The 22,695-nt window shown below is 43.0% G+C and overlaps 1 protein-coding gene across 1 annotated transcript; it reads right to left on the bottom strand.

Annotated features, from left to right (window-relative positions):
* Positions 1-1,316: 1,316 nt before the first annotated feature.
* CCNB2 (cyclin B2) lies at positions 1,317-20,972 on the bottom strand. The gene is made up of 9 exons (XM_037054007.1): positions 20,805-20,972; positions 18,362-18,490; positions 18,166-18,279; positions 9,527-9,697; positions 9,265-9,423; positions 7,543-7,779; positions 7,096-7,236; positions 2,611-2,721; positions 1,317-1,594 (listed from the first exon to the last, which is right to left on the bottom strand). The coding sequence occupies exons 1-9, from the start codon at positions 20,826-20,828 to the stop codon at positions 1,484-1,486; spliced, it is 1,197 nt and encodes a 398-aa protein (XP_036909902.1). The 5' UTR covers positions 20,829-20,972; the 3' UTR covers positions 1,317-1,483.
* Between the last annotated feature and the right edge of the window lie 1,723 nt (positions 20,973-22,695).

The raw sequence follows: 22,695 nt of genomic DNA, 5'->3' as shown, positions 1-22,695 counted from the left end.
TGCTTACAAAACCCATCATTTCTCAAGAAGTCAGAGCTCAAGCGTCCCTGGGGACTGCTTTTCGGAGCCACAGAAGCTCCCTTTCATGGACTCAGATTCACGCTTGGGGCCTGAGACAGGCTGAGGCTGCCATGCGAACAAGGTCTACTATCTCAGCTAAGGGTATTTATAAAACTGTAAACTAGGACTTCAACATATAAAGATACTATTTCTCTAAGTGCTTGAAGTCTAGCCCGGCAGCTCGACCTACGCAGGGAACGCGGGGGTAAGCGAGGTTCTCCTGTGTGGGCCACAGGACCAGGCCCTCGTGGGTTTTGCTGTCGGGTAGAAGGCGGATTTTTCCACCCCAGTTTGGGAAATGCTGAGATAATTGAGTTTGCTGAAGCTCCTCAGAACCTTTATGAGGCTTACATACATTTGTGATGTTCCCCAAATCTGTTTGACTGCTAACTCCTTTCTCTCAAAGGATCAATTAACATCTTGTTCAACTAATAGTTTGGTGGGTTGTTGCTATGAGAGACTCATTTACCTTACAAGTTGTTTTTTTTTTAAGTTAGTGGTTGGAAACAGAATTCATTCCCCCTTAGAAAATAACCACATGCCCACTCAAAAGAAGTCACCTGTAATGTAGTTGAAACAGCACAATGGGAAAATGAATTCCGAGTTTCAACGTGAATAGGGTGCCACAGACCTTTTCTTTTTCCAGGTCCCTTAGGATTGCCAATCCTGGTCTCTGCTTAACCTTTGAGACATATTGCAAGGGTTACTATAGTGGCCCCACCCTAGTGGGACAGGTGCTACTACACAGGAATCAACAGTGGAGTAGTTTCTAGAAGGGGAACTGTCATGGCTGTCTTCTCATTTTAAATTTTCGTAATGAACTAATTTTTTATATTCAAGAAGTTTAGGAATGGGCCCTGGCTGGTTTGGTTCATTGGATTGGGCACCAGCCTGAGAACAAAGGGTTGCTAGTTGGATTTCCAGTCTAGGACCCATGCCTGGGTCAGGTCCCCGGTAGGGGGTGCATGAGAGGCAACCACACATTGATGTTTCTCTCTCTTTCTCCCTGCCTTCCCCTCTCTAAAAAATAAAATGTTTTTTTTTTTTAAGAAAACTTTAGGAATGGGTTGGAATTCACTGAAGCCAAGTTCTAGTTTTTTCCATGTGAGAAAATGGTAGGAGAGTGTTTCCCAAAGCCATAAAGACAACATTTTACATGCTACTCGCAACAGCTCAAAGCAAGAAATCAGCCAAAGCAAGTGTCTGCTGAGTCCTTCAGTATGGAACACACAGATAAATATTGACACACAGGATCCTTTAAGAAAAATCAATACCTTTATTTTTCTTCAATATATAGTTAGAAAACAGGTCTGAGAAGAGGTTTTGTGAAATAGACCAGAGAATTATATAATGCAAAGTTGAGAATTCCAAATCAGCAAGACAAAGTGCGTAGACGAAGCAGTCTTCCTGGAGGACCCGGGGCCTAGGCCCGCCCCAACAGCGGGGAGGCGAGCTCCTGGATGGCCTTCGCGTTCAGCTGAGGAATGGTGCTGATCTTCAGGAGTTTGCTGCTTGCGTACTTATTCTTGATGGCCTGCAGAAGTCACCTGTGGTTACGGATACATCGGACCCCGCTCCCTTTCCCTTTCCACCTCATTCCTAGTCTAACTTACAAGTGCTGACGGGCCAGAGCCACAACTTACAGATGGCAGGATGATACAGACTCACAGAAGCTGGCAAGCACTCTGGGTTCAGACTATATTGTACCTGACAATTCCCTTCCTTGCCTAGTAATGGAGAAAGCCCAGGTGGTAGTACAGGTGATGGGGAGCCAGAAGATTTTCAGGTCTGAGGAGCAGGCTTTTTCTCCTAAGCTACCAGAAGTGTGGGAGGTACAGGCTGTGTTTATTAAGTGCCGTCAGGACACAACAGGCTTGCCAGGACTGGCAGTGGTCACTGGCAATGAAAATGAGTGGCAACCTGTGCTTATTAGCAGAGCCCAGACCCTCGGGACTGAAGCACATCACACTTCCAAGGTGAGCTTAATCGGGATGGGAGGGCGCTTTGTACAAGTGCCTTGTTCTTCATTAGCAGACCCTTGCTCAGCTCTGAGGTTCAGTGCCCCATAGCGCAGAACAGCACGCAACCTCCTCTGGCTCGCAACCTCCTCTGGCTCCTCGTCAGGTAGGCCATACAGGACTCTTCCTGAATGGGCCTCTCGTTCCCCCTTCTTCACCACGCTTGCTATGCAGGTGCCTTTCAGCCACTGTCGGAAAAGATCCTGGACACAGGCCCTGAGTAACATCACCTGAATGCCCAAGCCTTCAGGGCGGGCAGGTGTGGATAACTCCCTCAGGCTGCTCAGAGCCGGCCAACTAATCTGAGCCCGAACAGTGTTGCTAGCCCATCCACCTTGTTTTAAAGAGTCTGCTTTCAGACTTGGTCAGTGTGCTCCACCCCTTGCTGCATGAGAAAATTACAGTTTATGGTAAAATAAACTCTCACACATGCCAATATGTTTCCATGAAAACACAAACACACAGAGACACATGTACTCTCATATGCAAAACCTACAACCCAATGCTTTTCACAGCTTAGGAAAGTACTTACGATGAATTTCGTTAGGTTTTCATTTACTCTCACTACATTTTTGGCCATGTGCTGCATGACTTCCAACACCTCGTTCTCTGTGTATCCAGTGTAATACTGCTGCTTTAAGTTCTGGAACACAATGAGAGAGAAGGGGCGAGGTAAAGCCTTCGCTTCTTTAGAGGAGACCCTCCTACACCTGCTGACGTTAGTCTTACCTCCTGGAAATTCAATCACAGCCCTAATGACTACTGGGTATGAGCAAAACAGCCAGTAAATGTGGATGTGGATGACTCCAGCTCTGAGCAGGGTTAAATCAAGATGTTATGTGGCTCTCGGCTAAGCCAAGTGCCAAACTTCCTGCAGTATTATTTTTAAAAGAAGGTTACATGGGTTAAGTAGGGTACTTCCCGTAACAAAGCTTTCATGCTTCTCTCACCACACTGCAAGGGGATAGAAAGTGGGACAAGGAGAAACAAACCTGACAGAGAAATGCCCCTTCACAATTATGGCAGAGACCTGGGACTAATACATGCCACATGTCCTCCCATCAAAGTCCAGATGACAGTGATGATGGGGAGCTTGATAGCCCAGAATTATGACAAAAAGTAGGCCGCAGGAAGCAATCTAATCCCCCAAATCCCGAAGAGCTGGGCACGGTTCTTGCGCTGGGCCCTGCACAATTAAGCCCTGAAGGGAACAGAGAGCATGCAGAGGACCCTCCAGGCCCAGTCTTGTGGCCAAGCCTCCAGAGAACAAAATTCAAGCAAAAGACAGTTGTTGGCTGGAACCAAGACTTGTCATGTATGAAGATACGTAACCTGACTTGACTCCAGTTCTGTGATAAATTCTAAAACCTGAAATACATCTGTTTTACATGTACAATATAATTGGGAAAATAAACCACAATTAATTTTAACCCTAAAATAGGCGAGCCCTGACTGGTGTGGCTCGATGGCTGGAGTCACCCTGCAAACATAAAGGTCCCTGGTTGGGGATGTGGGGGGCGGCAACCACACATTGATGTTTCTCTCCCGCTTTCTCCCTCCCTTTCCCTCTCTCTAAAAATAAAATTTAAAAATCTTTGTAAAATAATGTAATTAAATAGGTTTAACAAGAACAACAACAAAAAACAAAAACTAAGAAAAAAATTCCAGAGGAACGGGGAGAGCTATAGTTAACAGGTTTGGAGCCTAAGGAAGCGTGTCTGAGAGTCACGTAATCCGGCTAAAATGAGCCCCCGGCACCAGAGCTACGTACCATACACATACCAGTCGCCTTACTGCCTCAAGCTTTTTATTTTAAAAATTTCAAATCTACAGAAAAACTGAAAGAATAATATAATGAACATCTTATGTCACTTGTGTAGATCTATCAATTATTAACATTTTGCTACTTTATCAGTGTTTGCAACTCACTTTTAAATAGTACAGTGAGCCCTGGCTGGTGTAGCTCAGTGGATAGAGCGCGGGCCTGTGAACCAGAGTATCATGGTTCGATTCCCAGTCAGGGCACATGCCTGGGTTTCAGGCCAGTTCCCAGCAGGGGACTCACGAGAGGCAACCATACATTGATATTTCTCTCCTTCTCTCCTTCCCTTCCCCTCTAAAGATAAATAAATAAAATCTTAAAAAAATATTAAATAGTGCAGTGAAAATCATATGTATATATGTAATACACATACAATTGTGTACATAAAAATATACGTTTATTTATATAAGGTACCTGTGGATTTCCCTCTGTGAGGGAACCCACACGCTTGACCCTTGAACAACTGGGGAGTTGGTGGTGCTGGCTCCCGCCGCACTGGAAAACCCATATGGAACCACAGCCAGCTCTCCCCAAACACAGACTCCCAGCCTTGGAGCTGACCCTTAAACAACACTGCTTTGACCTGCACTGGTCAATTAAAAAAAAATCACATATAAGGGGACCTGCTCAATTCAGACCTGTGCTGTTCAAAGGTCAACACACAAGTTTTGCTGAACCATTTGCAGGTGAGTTACACCACAAGCATCCTCTAAAAATATCCTCCTACCTAGTGACAACATCATCCTCACTACAACATAAGAAACATTATCAATGACCCGAATATCATATATATGTTTCATAGATTTGTCCTTTTAGATCCAGGGTCCAGTCAAGGTACACACAGTACATATTGGTTGTTGTGTCTGTAGTCTTTTTCAAATTTAATACAACTTCTGCCGACTGGTGTGGCTCAGTTGCTTGGCTGTCATCTCACTAAGCGCAAGGCTGCCGGCTAAACTCCGGGGCTGCAGGTTTGGTCTTGGGTTGGGGTGTGTACAAGAGACAAACAACCAGTATTTCTCTCTTTCTTCCTCCCTTCCCCTTTCTAAAAATAAATAAAATCTTTAAAATTTTTTTCATTTTCTTGGCTTTAAATAATGTCCAGTATTTTGAAGACTCCAGGCCACTTTGCTTTTAGAACATTCCACGTTTTGGATTTGTCTGAGAGTCTTCCTGACTACCGGAGCTGTGTCAACACCTTGGGTGTGAATTCTGCCTAGGGGACAACGTGTACTTTCTACTGCACCCGAAGGCAGGTCAAACCGGGAGGCCCCCCACGGGTGATGCCAAGTTTGATCACTGGGGCAAAGTGGTGACTCCCTGACCTCTGCATCACACAGGCAGTTTGTCTTCAGTGCTACTACCTACCTGTGAGGTGGTATTTTGGGACAATGTGAATTTTGTTCCCCAACATGATTTCACCTAATGACATTTGCATCAATTGACAAATTAAACTGGTTAATTTCTAACTCTACCATTCTTTCTACTTTAATCAGCTAGCATTCTACTGATTAGAAAAAAGCCCCCCACCCCATTCTCTCCCTCTCTCCCTTCCTTCCTTCATCATCATAGACCTGTGGATTTTAAAAAGTGCATTATAATCTATCGTTTTCACTATTCTTTGTAATGCTCAGATTTAATCAATAAAAGCCTTTTCGAGTGACTTCTAATTTCCTTTTGCTGTGACCCTGTTGCATGCATCTTTGGTTGCTACCCACTACAACTTGGTCTAGGCTCACCTCGAACTCCCCTGCCATGGCCCTGAAATCAGCTGTTTCTCAGAGGAGCTGGGGTCGTAGCCAAGTCCCGGGTACCAGGTATGTTGATTGCTATTGGGTGGTCATTGTTTTGTTTCTCGGTCCTTTTATTATGCATTTACGGACATTTCCAAAAACAGATTTCATATTATAGGGTTTTCCCTTTCATTTTTAATTGTTAACAATATTTTATCTTTCTTTTTGCAGTGAAAATTTGTCCTTAATAACATTAATGTTTATCTATTTTATCCTACAAAATACATAAATGGTTTCAGAATTACAACAGATTAACAACAAACATCCTAAGTAAACTTTGTTAGCTTTTTTGGGCCTTTGTTTTTTGTAACTTCAAGGTTAGAATGCTGTGTTCAGAAGTTACTTGAATTAATTTTTCCCTATGTTCTGTTACCAACTTGATACATAATGACATTGGCTTTGCTTAATTCCATTTCAGGATTTGCAAAAAACATTCCTATTGCTCAGAAGTCAGAAGTTACATTATATTGGATACAAGTTAACAGAAGTTCAAACCAACAGTCCTGCTCCATCGTCTGTTCCTACCTAACCTCACAGGTATCCATTTACAGTAGTTTCTGGTCTATTTCCTGTGTTTTTGAAAAATTAGCAAACACAGAAACATATACTCTCTTATTTCCCTTCTTTCTTACATAAAACGTATGCTGTGTGCACTTGAAGAGAAGCAGCAGCTCCACCATGGTGCCTGGGTAATCTCGCATGTATCCCTCCACACTGGCCATGCAGGCGAGGGCCTGAACCAGGGCTTGTCTGTCTTGGCAAAATGCTGTGATCCCCCGGAACCTGAGGGGATGGTCGGCTTGGAAGGAGCCGCTCCCAGGCCCGTCCCCACTCACCTCCTGTCTCTGCTGGGAGGCTGTTAGGAGACCATTTCCCACCCCCTCCTGGGTTATGAAGGGGCTTTTGCTCTGCTGAAGCCTCAGGGCTCAGCTACAGACTATGCAGCTGCCTGGCACTGCTCATGCACAACACGGTACCCCATGCCCACACGGCACTCATCCGGCCCCTTATTTCAGTGTTGTCCTCCTAGGCACGCGAGGCACGGAGCTGGCATCTGGCTCCCTGTACAAATCTAAAAGTGGCTCGTTTTATCTGTACTGGCAAGTCTGTCTGGCCCTGGCCTTGCTTTGTCTTGTGTGCTTCATAACTCGCTTGTTTCACTTAACAAAATACCCCAGAAATCTTAGCATATCAGTTCTCAGGGGTCTTCCTCATTCTTTACAACTCTATAATGTATTGTGTACCATGATCACCTACTCTCCATCCGAATCGTTCCCAGCAGCTTTCTTTGGGGCCTTGGACTTTAACAATTGTTTAAGGATAGTGTTATGAAAATGATAAGCCCTTCCCTATCAAGAGGACCTAAACTATGACCTAATTTCTTCTTAAATCCAACACTCACCCATTTTCCTTGGCCTAGAACCTTCTGGGACAGGCAGGAGGCAGCCGCTGCCACCTTGGAAGGGTGGAAATGCACCATGTCGTAGTCAACGAGCGTCAGTTCCATCAGGTATTTGGCTAAAGTGTGCTGTTCAACATCTACCTGCGAAAGAAGAGCCAGGGACAATCAGGAGCACAGCGAAATTCCTATCTTGCAAGATTCTGGTGAAGGCCTGAGAACTCAAATCCACGTGATTCACTTTTTCTTCCCAGAAGCTGCTCTATTTCACAGTCTGTTACAACAGAGAACATGAGGCCTCTCATGTTCAGAACCAATGAGGCAAGTATTAGGACTTACCTAAAAAGATGTTCCCTATAAATCCATAAGCTTCTTTTTAAACAGATTAATGTTTCTGAGTGAGACAACAAGCAACAAAATTGAGTTTCTCACAGAACTAGAGGCACTTACCTCCCCAGCTTTTGAGGCCCGCCTTAAGAAATGAAGGGGCAAAGGCCGGCCCAACTCAAATTTCAGTTCTTTCAAAATTAGAGCTTCCATTTCTCGGATTTGGGCGCCGGTATACGCGTTGTCTGTGATATAAACGAAGTCTTCAATATTTGGAGAAAACATCTCCTCATACTTAGAAGCCAAGAGCAAAGCTGTAATCCCAACTAGTTGAAGCTTCTTGCGAGAGACTGGCTGAACCTAGTTGGAGAAGAACGTGTCAAAGTCATATCTAATACCTACCAAGACCGACAATCTGGGTGGAAGAGAACGGGAGGGAACCAAGTCCCAGAGACGCACACGTTGACGCTGCTCTCACAGGAAGCCTAACTGCTAACAGCAGTACGACCACAGCTGTCTGTTACTGCACTCACTATGTGCCGGGAACAATGCAGAGAGTCCAACAATTCTCTCATCAAATCATCACAAAAACCATAGGAGTTACCCATTTTCTCCCCACTTGCGAACAGATGGCCTCTGAGAAAAGGCTCAGACAGCAGTCTGAGACCACTCAATCGTTGTTGCTGGTCCATGCCTGCCATCCTGGTCTGAGTGCCTGGGAAGCCCCTACGTGGCACGCAACACGGTCTGAGTCAGGAGGAGGCAACGCCAAAAAGCAGGGGTTTAAAGGATGCCTGGGGACAAGGACGGGGCTCACAAGTGTTTCCTTAATCCTTTCCCCAAAAGTGCATTTATTACTCACTGAAGAATCTTTCAAAGGTGCTTCAGAGTCAATGAAAATCTCAGTAAATATTGCCAATAATTTCCTTTTTTAAAAAAATGGTACTTTGCTTTTCTTGCTTACAATCTAATTATTGAAAATCTACCTCCCAAAAAAGACTATATAATGTAAACCACTTGTATAATAAAAACCACCAAATCTATGGCTTCTTAGGATTTTGTAGTACTTCAGGGTCATTTTTATAAACACAGTTATTGTATTCTTTGTACTTGACCTAAATCTGTACCATAAATGCTGACTTCAAATATATCAATCCAATTCGCAAGGCCATCATTTGGTAGGTAACACATCAATGGTTTATGGCTGGGATTTCTCCTAAGTCGTTGGTGTTTTGCATTACCAATCGATAAATATTTTGATGATCACTTCTGCCTCTCAGCTTAATGTTTTACACTCCTCTTTACTTGACACTTCACATTCTGGTCCACTCCCCACACACACCCTTTTTTTTTTAATGCACTAAGAACATGGGATTCCACTCCCCTAAAAAAAAGTTCCGTCTCCTCCCACCTCTGTCGTGATTCACTGCCACAGCTGGCTGGGACCTGTTTGGTTCTCTGGACAAACTCCTCACTGTTCTGAGGAAACTCAGCAGCAGAGAATACCGAGAACCTGTGCAAGCAGGCCTGGAAAGCCAGCATCTGAAGGCACCACAGGCTCCAGGCTGACTTGCAGACCCTCTGCCGCTGTATTTCCTTTGACTGAAGGACTGAGGTGGTGCCGCCATTCCCTGAGTACTTTTCAGCAGGTTGACCCAACAAAAATGCGCACATTGGTCAGCATCATCAGAGGTTTGACACACTTGGACCACCTCCGATCCTAGCACCTCAATTTCTTTGGCGTCTCATAAATTGGCTTTTCATCTTCAGAGCTAGCACATCTCTGCACTGCAAAAGCGCAGTGCTCTGTGGGCCACTGGTCTAAGTCCCTGAAGTTACACTTACCTGTAAAAATCGGTCCATAATGGCGATGCACATGTACAGGGTTTCCTGCAGCAGCCTAAACTTGGAATGGACTTGCACCAGCCAGTCCACCAGAATGGCACGCATACGTCCGTTTATATCTCTTCCATCTAAGAAATGTGGATTTATGGACTGCAGAACCTGTGGGTAGAATTAAAAGTTTAAAAAGCTGACCTCATTTCCTTTCCAGCTGTGGGGTGCATCCCATACTGTTTACACAACAAAAATGCCAAAGACCACACACCTCTAGCTGCCTTAGGTACTGGTAGATATCCTTAACGTAGTCACTGCAGAGCTGAGGGTTCTCCCAGTCTTCAGTATCGATATCCTCGATTTTGCACAGCAAGGCGTCAGAGAAAGCTTGACAGAGGCTCTCTTCCTTCACGGCGCTATCCTCAGGCGTGGGAGAAGGACCCTACGCCGACAAGTGAAAGTGCATGTGTCACCCCCTCAGGAGTAGCCTTCATCACAAACACATGCAGAGCCCACTGGTTTAAAAGTATCAGATGCATTTTTGAAATACGTTAAAGCCAAAACAAATACATTTCAGAGTAACTGGTGAATAATTTGCAATATAGTAGATGTTTTTAGAGATCTACTCCTTTGTTGAAAACTCTCTAATTACACTCAGAGTGAAAACTTAAGCCTTCGTGATGGCCTGTGGGCCCTGCATCACCCTGCTCCCCCCTTCCCTTGCTGCTGTCTCCAGCTTCTCTCCCTTGGCTTTCTCCAGCCTACTGGCCTCCCTCCTTGCCAGCAGGCTCCCCCTTCCCACACACTCCTGTCCCTGTATTCACATGGGTAATTCCCTCACCTTCGAGTTTTGTTTGAGGTCCATCCTGACTTGTACTTAAAATGACCATCTGCTTTCTACTCCTCCCTGCCACATATTTCACTTGTTTTTCCCCATATAATCCAGCTATTAACCTTCTAATAGTTTACATATGTATGGTCTGTATCACTTTCTGTCTATCTCTGCTACAGTGTAAGCTCTGTACGCTTACACTTATTTAAATTGATTTTGTCTACTAAGTATCTCAAATATCTATATCATCCCTAACACACAGTAGGTACTTGATAAATATTTATGGGAAGAAACTTCGACACCTGGGTTTAGAGGGTCCTAGAGCTGACAGTTCACTTTAGCAGGAGCCTTTTCTACAAGTGTGATGTCTTCTTCTCACCAACTGATTTATTCTAAATTGAGAAAATGCCCGGCGACTGAAAAGCAGGAAAGCGCATCCTGGCCTCTGAATAAAACAGGAGGGAAGGGCGAGGGCCGAGCAAGCACTCACCCAGTGATTATTTCCTCACGCTGACAGTGATTATTTATTAAAAAAACACACATTAGAAATATATGAAGTCAAAACAAGTGTTTAGTAATGAAGTATAAATAAACCATTACTTTTTAAAAGAATGAGAGGTACTTCTCAAAGCAAAACATAACAGAATTGCTAGGCTATAAAGAATATGTATTAAAGTAATAAAATATAGTAAAAGAAGACTGTATAATAAACAATTTTGATTTATAGTCAAGCTCAATGATTAGTTTCCAATCTTTAAGAAGGATAAAATAACAACAAAGTATACATAGCATTTCAAACAGCCCTTCCCTCTTAAATTAGTTATTAAACTGAGGAAGGACCAGGAGAACAAGAGGTATACTGGTAGGCATGCAATTTACTCAGGAATTTAAGAACCTTGAGGGGCTACAATAAGTACAAAACGCTACTTGGGGTACCGGGGAGAAACCTAGGGAAGGTTACCGGAGTGGGGAAGACCTTCAGGAAAAAGAGTAGGGAAAAGGTAGGCCGGTACAAAGTCCCAGGGGAAGCCAGGAGGTAAAGGCAAGTCTGGGGACTACGCAGTAATTTGGGATGGCAGGAGAGTGTGTGCGAGGTATGCAAAGATGTGCTGGAAAGGAGAGCAAGGAGTTTAGATTTCACCCTAAGGTAAGTGAACCCACTGAAAGAGCTGAGCAAGATTGATGAGAACTTGATGTGCATTTTAATAAGCACATGTAGCTTCAGTGTAAGGTTACTTTTCAAGGATAAGTGTTATCACTCTCCCCAGGAAGGGCAGTCAGCTCCAGGAAGCTGGCTTAAGGAGGCAGAGGTTATCCTTGTGTGCAGCATTAGCAGCTTGAAATGTTTACCTATGTCTCTTCAGAAGTACACCTGAGTTTTGCTATATCCAAAAACCACCGGGATAATACAAAGATAATTGCTCTGGTCCTTAGTTTAGAATTTCCTAAAAGCTTTCCTTTTGGACTTCAACATAATTATTCTAAAATCCTCTCTAAGGTCCCACTCATCCGTGTGGATGGTAGCCTAAGCCCTATGAACCAATGGTACAACCCTCTGCCCAGTGCCTGCTACATGCAAAATTAAAAAATGTATCTAGTTAATGTGTTACTAGTTAAGTAACACAAACCTTTGAATGTCAAAATCAGCCTGAAGAATAAAAACCTTCAAGTGTGGGCTGTCAAGAGATAACTAAAAACAATGAAGATGTGAGCCCTGGCTGGTATGGCTCAGTGGACTGAGTGCTGGCCTTTAAACCAAGGGTCACTGGTTCGATTCCCAGTCAGGGCCCATGCCTGGGGGGCATGCCAGGTCCCCCCGCTTGCAGGTGTGCAAGAGGCAACTGATCCACGTATCGCTCGTGTATTGAGGGGTTTCCCTCTCTTTCTCCCTCCCTTCTCCTCTCCCTAAAAATAAATAAAATCTTTTTTAAAAAGAGAGAGAGAGAGAAACAATGAAGATGTGAGATTTTGCTGAACTTGAGAAACTTGTGTTTGATCAGGAGCAGGGTGGAGTGTAAGTAAAGGCCACTAGTTCTCCAAGTACTGACAGTGAATGAGTTGAGTCTGTTGGGAGAACAATTAATACTGATAGGCAAATACACAGGTATTTACACATGTCTTGGTAAAACACAGAGTTCCTTTATTTACTAAATTTATGACGTTTACGTCATAAATCAGTGTCAATTAAGGGCAACAAGGAAGGAGTCCGAGTAAGACTGCTGATTCTAATCAGCCCATGATTTGCAGCGGTGAGTGTGTACTCGTGAACACACAGGCACCCGTAACTGCAGAAAGGCAAAACTGGTTACTGAGATTAGCTTTAGAGAAGGTATGGTGCAGTGGAATGAAATTTTGCAGGTATGGAGAGTAGTAAAAATGAACTGACCTTTTTGGTTCTGTGCACTCTATATATTTCTGCACTGTCTTGCTGTTTTATGATTATATTTCTTGGGTATTTAAAAATGAAAGGCACTCTTTTTGGTTTAATATGAACAGTTGCGCTGAATTCCCTTTTATACATACTTTTTGTATTAGGGAAAGTTAGGTCATAAAATATTCTTATGTTTGAAAATAATGACTATCCCTGAATTTAGTGTTGAAATCAAATCTGTAAATCTAAAATCTAAGATGGACTTCTGGCTGCCACTCCCCAGTTCACTTCCACGCTTGCATCTCTCCCTTTTACACACAGCAAGGCATGCTTTTACTCTGCCCTTCCCCACCTGACTGGGCGCTACTTCAAGACAAAGTCAATGGTTCATCAAACTTGTAACTCCAGTGCCCAGCAAACATGGGGCTGGTAAAAGGGTTTCTCCCTCCTTCAGACTACTCGGTGTTTGCCACAGCTTCACTACTCTGCAAAACAAAACAAACAACACACTCTCTTCATCAGAATTTGCAGGATAATAAGCTCCTGCAAATACCTGTGAATGGCTGAAACCCTTTCAAGGCCTCAGCCTGAATCTCTGGAGACCCAGCTGCTTCATCTGCTGCAAGACAGAAATCTGAGCTCTAGTTTTGCAGGGAATAGGGCAAATTCAATTGATTAGAGGTCTGGGAACATCTGTGTTATCAGCTTTCCTTTTGCTCAACTGGCATTTTAAAAACCTGTAGGGACTGGCCCTGGCTGGTGTAGTTCAGTGGATTGAGCATGGGCCTGCGAACCACAAGAACACGGTTCAATTCCCAGTCAGGGCACATGCCTGGGTTTCAGGCCAGTTCCCAGCAGGGGACTCACAAGACACAACCATACATTGATATTTCTCTCCTTCTCTTCCCCTCTAAAGATAAATAAATAAATAAATAAAACCTGTAGGGATTGGCTATAAGGAATAGCAGTGACTGCAGATGGAGCGGAGGACAGAGCAAAAGCCAGAGGGCTGACCAAAGACAGGTAAGCAGAGGGAGAAGGTGACCTGCTTGGAGGTGCGGCTTCTCCTAAATTATGGACTTTTTTTTTTCCAGAGAAAAAGTGCATCTGAATTGGAAACAATCATTGCTCATCAATCCCTGATGTGTTCTGAAACTAGAAGCACATTTCAATCACAGAAATGATTTTTATATGAAATGAGCTGTAGGTCCATAATTCTTTACCTTAAAAATAGTGGCCTCAGTTTTGCCAGGAAGCTAGAAAGAAAGGAGTCAGCCAAGAAGATGTGGAGACCCTGGCTGGTGAAGCTCAGTGGATTGAGTGCCAGCCTATGAACCAAAAGGTTGCTGGTTTGGTTCCCAGTCAGGGCACATGCCTAGGTTGCAGGCCAGGTCCCTGGTAGGGGGCGCATGAGAGGCAACTGATTGATGTATCTCTCACACGTTGCTGTTTCTCTCCCTCTCTTTCTCCTTCCCTTCCCCTCTCTCTAAAAATAAATAAAATCTTAAAAGAAGAAGAAGAAGGTATGGAATACAGGGGACTCAAAGAATGAATTTCTGAAGTAAATTCTCCTTTGTTTTATTCACAATATTTTTGGTTCTTTTCTTTTTTTCTTTTTTCCTTTTGCCCCTTTTTTCTTCTCCAGATCAAACTAGTACATAGTAATATGTACCATGGTGAAAAGTATTTTAAGAAAGAAAATAAAACTCAATATAACTTGATGAATCACTACCATCAATATTTTACATATAAATGCACTTTTAAAAGCAAATTTGGGGTTTTTTATGAATAATAAACTGATTTTTTTCTAATGTAAGATGTACTTTAACATCTTTAAGTATTCTATAAAAACACAGTATTTACAGCCCTGACTGGTGTGACTAAGTGCGCTGGGTGTCCTCCCACAAACCAAAGTGCTGCTGGTTTGATTCCCAGTCAGGGCACATGCCTAGAATGAGGGCCAGGTCCCCAGCTGGGGGAGTGAGAGAAGCAACAATTGATGTTTTTCTCCTTCTCTTTCTCCCTCCCTTCCTCTCTCTCTAAACATAGATTTTTTTTAAATTTTAAAAATAAGTAAATAAAACATGGTATTCATAGCACTTCATTGAATGGACTGGACTAATCTAATACATTTCTCTTTCATATAAGAAATACGCAAAAGCCCTAGAGGAGAGCATTGGCAAGAAAATCTCAGATATTTCACGCAGCAACATTTTTACTGATATGTCCCCTAGAGCAAGGACTATAAAGGAAAGAATAAACAAATGGGATCTCATCAAAATAAAAAGCTTCTGCGCAGCTAAAGAAAACAGCATTAAAATAAAAAGACAACCAACTGTATGGGAAAACATATTTGCCAATGATACCTCAGACAAAGGTTTAATCTCCAAAATATACAAAGAACTCACTCGACTCCACTCAAAGAAGACGAGCAACCCAATTAAAAAATGGGCAAAGGACTTGAACAGACACTTCTCCAAGGAGGACATACAGAGGATCCAGAGACACATGAAAAGATGCTCAATGTCGCTATCTATCAGAGAGATGCAAATTAAAACCACAATGAGATACCACTTTACACTGGTGACAATGGCCATCATAAACAAAGCAACGAACAAATAACTAGTGTTGGAGAGGTTGTGAAGAGAGGACCCTAATCCATTGTTGGTGGGATCGCAGACTGGTACAACCACTGTGGAAAACAGTATGGAATTTTCTCAGAAAACTAAAAATGGACCTGCCTTTTGACCCAGCAATTCCACTGCTAGGATTATACCCTAAGAACCCTGAATCACCAATCCAAAAGAACCTATGCACCCCAATGTTCATGGCAGCACAATTTACAGTAGCCAAGAGTTGGAAGCAACCTAGGTGCCCATCAGTAAATGAATGGATCCAAAAAGTATGGTACATTAACACAATGGAATACTGGAAGGAAGGAAGGAAGGAAGGAAGGAAGGAAGGAAGGAAGGAAGGAAGGAAGGAAGAAGGAGCTCCTACCCTTTGCAACATCATGGATGGTACTGGAAAGCATTATGCTGAGCAAAATAACCCAGGCAGTGAAAGACAAATACCATATGATATCACTGTTAACAGGAATCTAAACAACAAAACAAACAAGCAAGCAAAATATGACCAAAGACACTCAAAAACGGAACAGGGTGACAGGGACCAGAGGGGAGAGGGGAGAGAATCACAGGCAAAAAGGGGATGGACTCACATGAACAAGCATAAAGGACACATGGACAATAACTAAGGTTGGGGGCACAAATGGGAGGGAGGTGGGGAGCACTGGGTGGGGCAGGGCTGGGAATATAAGACAGAAAACTGTACTTGAACAAGAATTTTTAAAAAAAGAAATATTCATTATAGCACTATTTAAATGTCCTAAACTGTTTCTCTGATCATTTTCTTAAGACAATTTTTAAAAAATTTCTAGTTACTAGGAATTTCTAGTTCTGTTCTACTTACTAGGTATGTCGAATAACCATATGAAATATACTGCCCAATGGCCCTCCTGATATGTAGGAAGAACCTCATTCAAAGAGTCACCCATTAAAATGCTTCCTAATAGTCAAGAGTCCAAGGTCTGAAAAGCTGCTTTGGTCTTGGCATTTAGGCCACTGGACACCTCCTGGCAAAGGCCCCGTAAAGGAAGCCTGATCTTCCTGTGCTTTAGTTCTTGATTTGAAACTCTTTCCTTCTTTCTTATGAGCAGCAACATCCTTGCCATCATCTCTTCTAAGTAGAAGCCTCCCCGAGTCTGTCCCGCTCCTTTAGGTGTTGCTGGTCCATTTCCAAGTGAACGCTGCTCTGTTACCTCAACACATCTAAAGCCAAACAAGACACCTTCCCCAGAGCTACCTTCCTCTCTTGATTAATATTTTTTATTAATTTGCCCTGGCTGGTGTAGCTCAGTGGATTGAGTGCAGGCCTGTGAAATGGAGGGTCACTGGTTCGATTCCCAGTCAGGGCACATGCCTGGGTTGCAGGCCAGATCCCCAGTAAGGGACACATGAGAGGCAACCACACGTTCTCTCCCACTCTTTCTCCTCTCTCTAAAAGAAATAAAACAAATAAATATTTTTAAAAATATTTTAATTAATTTATTCCTAAATGGTTTCTTAAATACTCAGTGCTCAGTTTCTTAATACTCCTTCACTCCAAACAACATATCCAAAGAATTCCTTCTGCATTCAAGATGTTACCTGTGAATGCAGTCTGGTACATTCTAGAACATTTAATGCTGCCTCCTAGTGCCTGCATAGGCAAGTTCACCACCTCCTGACTCGGCCCTGCCATGGCCGCCCTGCACTGCTTTCCTCACTCCTCCCCTCCATTTTTCAGATCCCACACTGCCTCACAGCAGCAATTTTCAACCAGCCTGCTACGAGAACATTTAAAACATGCAATACCTGACTACTTAGTCAGGGGTACCGATGTCCTTTCCCCTAGATTGTTAAATTAAAAACTGACAGCAGCCAACAACCAATAGCCATCTGGTATGAATGAATCAAAATTATACCTATACCTACTGTTTTGTCAGATCAGCAAAAAATAATTTTTTGTGCCACAGAGCTTTTAGTAATTAGTTTGTGTTCAGTGAGATGAAAAAGGTTATAAATTGCTGCCTTACCGGATAAAATCCAAATTTCAAGGCCTTCAAATCCAACTGACACCTCTCCCAAATTCATATGCTGCTTCCTCACTCAAACCTGACCCAGTTTAGATTCGTGGACTCCTCACCTGAAGGGCATGATTGTAGTAGGCCTGTTCCTACTTTGGTGCCTTAATTCTTGCTATTGCTTCGTTCCCCTGAAAGGTGCTTTTTCCTGTCAGCTTCTCCCTGTCCTTACAAATGCCAGTCATTCCATGAAGCTTCCCCTGACCACTGCATCCCACAGTGTTCTCTCCCCACTTCCCATGCCCTTGCCAAGGGACAGCACTTCCGCCAACCCCAGTAACTGGACATTCCGTCAAATGCAGTGCCCACAGCACCTAGCATTATTCCCTAGGATTAACGCTTTCATTTCCAGGTATGTATGTCACTTCCAGATAAACTTTCTGAAGACAAGATGCCTCTTTTTCAGCCTTAATATAACTGGATATGTATAGTAAGTGTTCAATGTATATAGTTCTCAAATATAGTCAATGGTTTATTTTGAAAAATTTCATAATTACATATATATATATATATCCTTGAGCCGGAAAAAGCAAAGTAGTTGTTGCGTTCTCAGCACCTACAACAGTGCTCGTCTCGTAGTAATTACATGAATATATGTCATCTAGGAATGAGACCGTGCATGAACTTAAACACAGCAGAAGGGGAACAGGCAGAGTTAACCAGTCACACAGACTACAATGTATCAACACAGAATGTCGGTATTTCCTTGTTCTTACATGCATGAGTTTCAGAATTGTGAGATTCCACAGCCTCATGGGCAAATTCATTCTTATGGTAGATCACTTTAATAAAGCTTACCAAATTTCACTAGGAAATCACTGCATTTATTTAGATCACATGGTAATTAATTTCGTTATTCAAGGTCATAAATATTAAATTGAGGCATCATCACTAAAAAAGTTGTATGTGTTCATTCCCCACAGTGTTGTTTCACAGTAGAACTCCAGCTATGAATGGCTTTCAAAGTGGCAGCGTGGAAACGGTCTACTTCACTAGGTAAGTGTGTCAATTCGGAGCCCCTACCTTTGGAGCCAACATTTTCATCTGTACTGGTTTCACAGAAGCAACAGGTTTCAGCTGTTTGTTGGCATTTGTTGTTTTGGTGGGTTGGACAGGTCCTTTCGTGTTTGGAGCTTTCTACAAGGAAAAAGAAATGTGAATAGGGCAAGACAGCAACGTTGCCCTCAGTGGGCACACATACAGTCCTCACGTTTCTTACCTTAGCTACTTGTGTTGCTCTGGTTGTAACCCTATTTCCAATTTCTTCTAAAACTGCTCGACGGAGTGTCACGTGACTCTTCGTTTTAGAATTAACTCCTGTGTCAATATTCTCTAAATCAGTGGACACCTAAAAAAAATAATGAAGAGTTGAGCTCTGGCTGGTGTGGCTCAGTGGATTGAGTGCCAGCCTGTGAACCAAAAGGTCACTGGTTGGGTTCCCAGACAGGGCACATGCCTGGGTTGCAGGCCAGGTCCCCGGTATGGGGTGTGTGAAAGGCAACCAGTTGTTGTATCTCTCACACATTGATGTTTCTCTCCCTCTCTTTCTCCCTCCCTTCCCTCTCTCTAAAAATAAATAAATAAAATCTTTAAAAAAAGAAAAAGTTGAGACCACGGAAAATACCTGGTTAGTGTCAGAATTGCTTTAGGGAAGGTTAATACGCTGAGGTCTATTGGTAAGAGCAAAAAGGCACATTTCAGGAAGTCTAAAAACACTTCGCATTTGATAACATCACTCTAAATTAGGCAGATCACTGATCTATGTTACCTATAAAAAATAATGCCTCTAAGGGCTTAACAGATAAGTGATTATTTCCCATATAGCACCATGTCACCTGTTACAGAGCCCTATATATTAAAGGTACCTACAGCATTTAAAAATCCCCCCTTTACAGAGATTAGTAACAAGTACAATTAAAGCACAATATTAAACCGTTATAATGAGTTGGGCTTTTCAAAAACCCGATGTTTAAAACCTAAACTGGAGCCCCAGACAGGGAGTGAAGTTGGTTACAGATTGTTCATACACCAGAATGTTGTGGATTTGATTCCCAGTCAGGGCACATACCTAGGTTTCCAGTTCAATCCCCTATCAGGCAAGTATGGACATACGGGAGGCAACCAATCAATGTCCCTCTCTCTCTCTCAAATCAGTAAAAATATATCCTCAGGTGAGGATTAAAAAAAAAACTAAACTAGCTTTGATTCTTTAAATTAAAAAAAAAAGATTTTATTTATTTATTTTTAGACAAAGGGGAAGGGTGGGAGAGGAAGAGAAACATCCATGTGTGGTTGCCTCTCGCACGCCCCCTACTGAGCACCTGGCCAGCAACCCAGGCAGCTGCCCTGGAGAGGGAGTCCAACCAGGGTCCCTTTGGATGGGAAGGTCAGCACTCAATCCACTGAGCCACACCAGCCAGGGCTAGCTTTGATTCTTATGCCATTCTCCAAATAGTAAGTGCTTATGTAGACATGATCTTCTACAGGCACAACCTTTAAAATGAGGTTACCATAGCATAGACTCTCTCATGTTAAGGATACTTAGAAAGGAAATAGTTTTTGTGGTTAAGGGTTTTACTCTCTAATTCAGAGAAAGTTGGAATTGTATGAAATAAAACTAGTTGACCTTAGCCTGTTCTAGATAAAATGAGTTTAGGAAAAGTAATTAAGACTTAAAAAGTTAATTTTATTATAGAAGTGAAAAACATGTCACAGGAAAAAAAAAGGCGCTTTCCCCGAGTTCCCCCACCCTATCCCCCCCAAACTAGGGGTTCTAATCCTAAAGTGTCTCCCAACAGGGGATATGAATGAACCTACCGGGTAGAAAGAATTTGACTATGAAAGAACTTTTTGGAATAGATTAAACAAAAATTACTGTCAGTCCAACTTAGATACACAAAAGGGTAGAAAGTAAAAACTGAATGTATTCAGTCATAGTGTTCAATTTTTCTGGCAGTAATTGCCAACAGTTAAAAGTGTTTGGAAGTTTAATGACTACAGGGGAAGCCTGGTAATGTGATTAAATTTAAATGAGCTTTTTACACTAGTCTTAAAGCCAGGAGGTTGGAACTCAGGTGTGTTTTGACCCTCTATTTTTCAGCAAAGGAAAAGTAGATCCAAGTACAATTCAAGCCTGCAGAAAAAATATCCAAAACACCATCAATACTCTGATTTTTGCAACGATGAAATAAATGACCCAACATTCTGAACACTTTACTGATCAAGGTATTTCTTCCCGTCCTTCTTCCCATCCCCACACCACGGATCCCTTAGCGTGTAAGGAGTCTGAAAACAGGGGAAAGAAATCCCAAGAACCCTGTAGCTAGACAGCTAACAAATAACGAGCACTCGGGATCGTTTCCTGACTACTAGGCCCAGGCTCCAGAGGCTCGCTTTCCAGGTGCCACCTCCGAGGCGCTTTCCCCGAGTTCCCCCACCCCAGCGCAGAGACTCGCAGGGGCGGGGAACCGGAGATCCGGAACCAAGGCCCGGAAAGGCCACGGGGAAAGCGGAGAGCCGGAAGAAGGGGAAGGCGGCACCGGCTGTGACAAACAAGCCGGAGTAGAAGAAAGAGAGAAGCGAGCAGCAGCCGAGGGGACTGGGGTGGGAGTGGGGGAGGGCCGAAGCCCTTAGCCCAGGTCGGGGGTGGCCGGTACACTCACTGTCGGGCGTCGGAGCAGCGCCATGAGGGACGGGGCAGGCAAGAGTGCCAGCCCAAGGAGAGACGCGGACTGCAGAGGGAGGGCACAGAGGTCCGCGGCGCCGTTAGGTAAGCGCTCCGAGCCGCACCACTAGAAATGTTCGGCTGTGGTCTCGTTTCAGGATTCAAATACCGCGCCTCTCGCGTCCCTATTGGGCGGTTCTACGTACGGTACGCTCTTCCCATTGGCTCAGAGGAGGCATTCGCGCATGCTGATTGGCTGAGGTTGTCAGACCCGTTTGTCCTAACAACCGGTTATTTCTGTGGCTACTATCTTTTTTCCAAAAAACCTTGACCTCCAAGATAAACAAAACCGAAGTGTCTCATTGCGAAAGCAGGCGTAAGCACGCCTTCTCTGAATGTGGACAGGGCCTCAGCTACAGATCTTTCTCTGTGTTTGTACTGGGTGGGCAGAAGTTGGTTCTAGGGAACACCCTGAAAATGCCATTTCTTTTTTATTCCTCTTCTGGAAATTTCAAGTTGGAGTTCCGGTTGGTTTGGGTACAAGCGCCTCTGGGTGGCTCAGAGCTGCACTGTACTTGGTGGGTGAGACTCAAACGTGTGTTAAAGAAGTGGGAATTGTGGCGTTCCCTCAAAAGCTAAGATTCCCAGGAGGAGCAAAATAATATAATAGCACCATTACTTGGTGTGTGTTATGGTCGGTGCTCAATAAATTCTCGTCGAGTAAGTGATCCTGTGATATGAAGGACGCTTTAAAATGAAAACAGAAGGTGTGATCCAGCCTTGGGTAGAAGGGTAAGAGGATCAGGGAAGGAAAAAGAACTGGAAAGGGAAGGAAGAGGTAAGGAAGGGTCCGACGCCCACAGTAAAGGTAGTGGAATGACTCCTGGTACGAGGCTCCATTTAAAAATTTGAGCAAGAATTCCTATCACGCCTATTCAACTCTTTGGAAAACGGTTTACCGCTCTGTTACTGGGGTACTAGTGAGTCTTAAATAAAGTTAAACAACCTGGATTAAATTATTTACTCTTGCATTTGACATTTCTCAACCTGTTTCCTCTTTTATAAAACAGGAATAATTGCAGCTACTATGCAGCATGGGAAGATGTTAGGGTACCCATCACCCTAAAGTAATCTTAACCGACTTACAGGGCTTTGTAAACAGAAATGCTATGAATGGTAAAGTGCTCTTATTTATTATGACTTGACATTGTTATAATCAATTACTTTAATCCATATTAGATTGTATTTTCATTAAAAATGAAAGTAATATTTCTTTTGTGTCCCTCACTGCAACTAACCTAGAAGCTTGCAAATAAACTTTTTGATTCAACCTCGTTTAATTTAGTCCTATATTTTTATATTCTGTTCCTTCCTGCCTTAGATAACATTGATCGCTCCTCCTATATACTAATTTACATACATTTTTTCCTTGAAGCCTCATAACAATCCTTATAAAGCAGGTAGTATCCCAATTTTTTGTCATTTTTGTGGAGGGATAATTGATATGTTTTAGGTGTGTAACACTGTAATTCTGTATTTGTATATATTGCAAAATGATCATCACAATACTTCTAACTAACACCTGTCATATATTATCTCACTTTGAAGAAACTAAGTCTCAGAGGAGTTAAATATCTTGGCTACAGTCATAGCACTTAGGAGTTTCGGAGCTGGGATTTGTGATTGGGTCTGGGGTGCCAATGAACCTTGAATAGAGTCTGTGCTCTTTCTACTACATTTGCCACTTGTCCACTCTATTTACATTTGGCAGAAAGAGTGGGGGAAGTTTGAAACAGTCAGGGAAGGAAATCAAATAGGAAATTAATGAAGGATAAATTTCTTAAATGATACTGGCCCTTTGCAGTATGGTAAAATGCTACGATAAATTC

Source organism: Sturnira hondurensis, unplaced genomic scaffold (genome assembly GCF_014824575.4).
Source record: "Sturnira hondurensis isolate 20B ecotype Veracruz unplaced genomic scaffold, ASM1482457v3 Scaffold0008196, whole genome shotgun sequence".
Classification (NCBI taxonomy): Eukaryota; Metazoa; Chordata; class Mammalia; order Chiroptera; family Phyllostomidae; genus Sturnira; species Sturnira hondurensis.
Note: the sequence above shows the minus strand (reverse complement) of the source record. Positions and strands in the feature narration are given on the sequence as shown.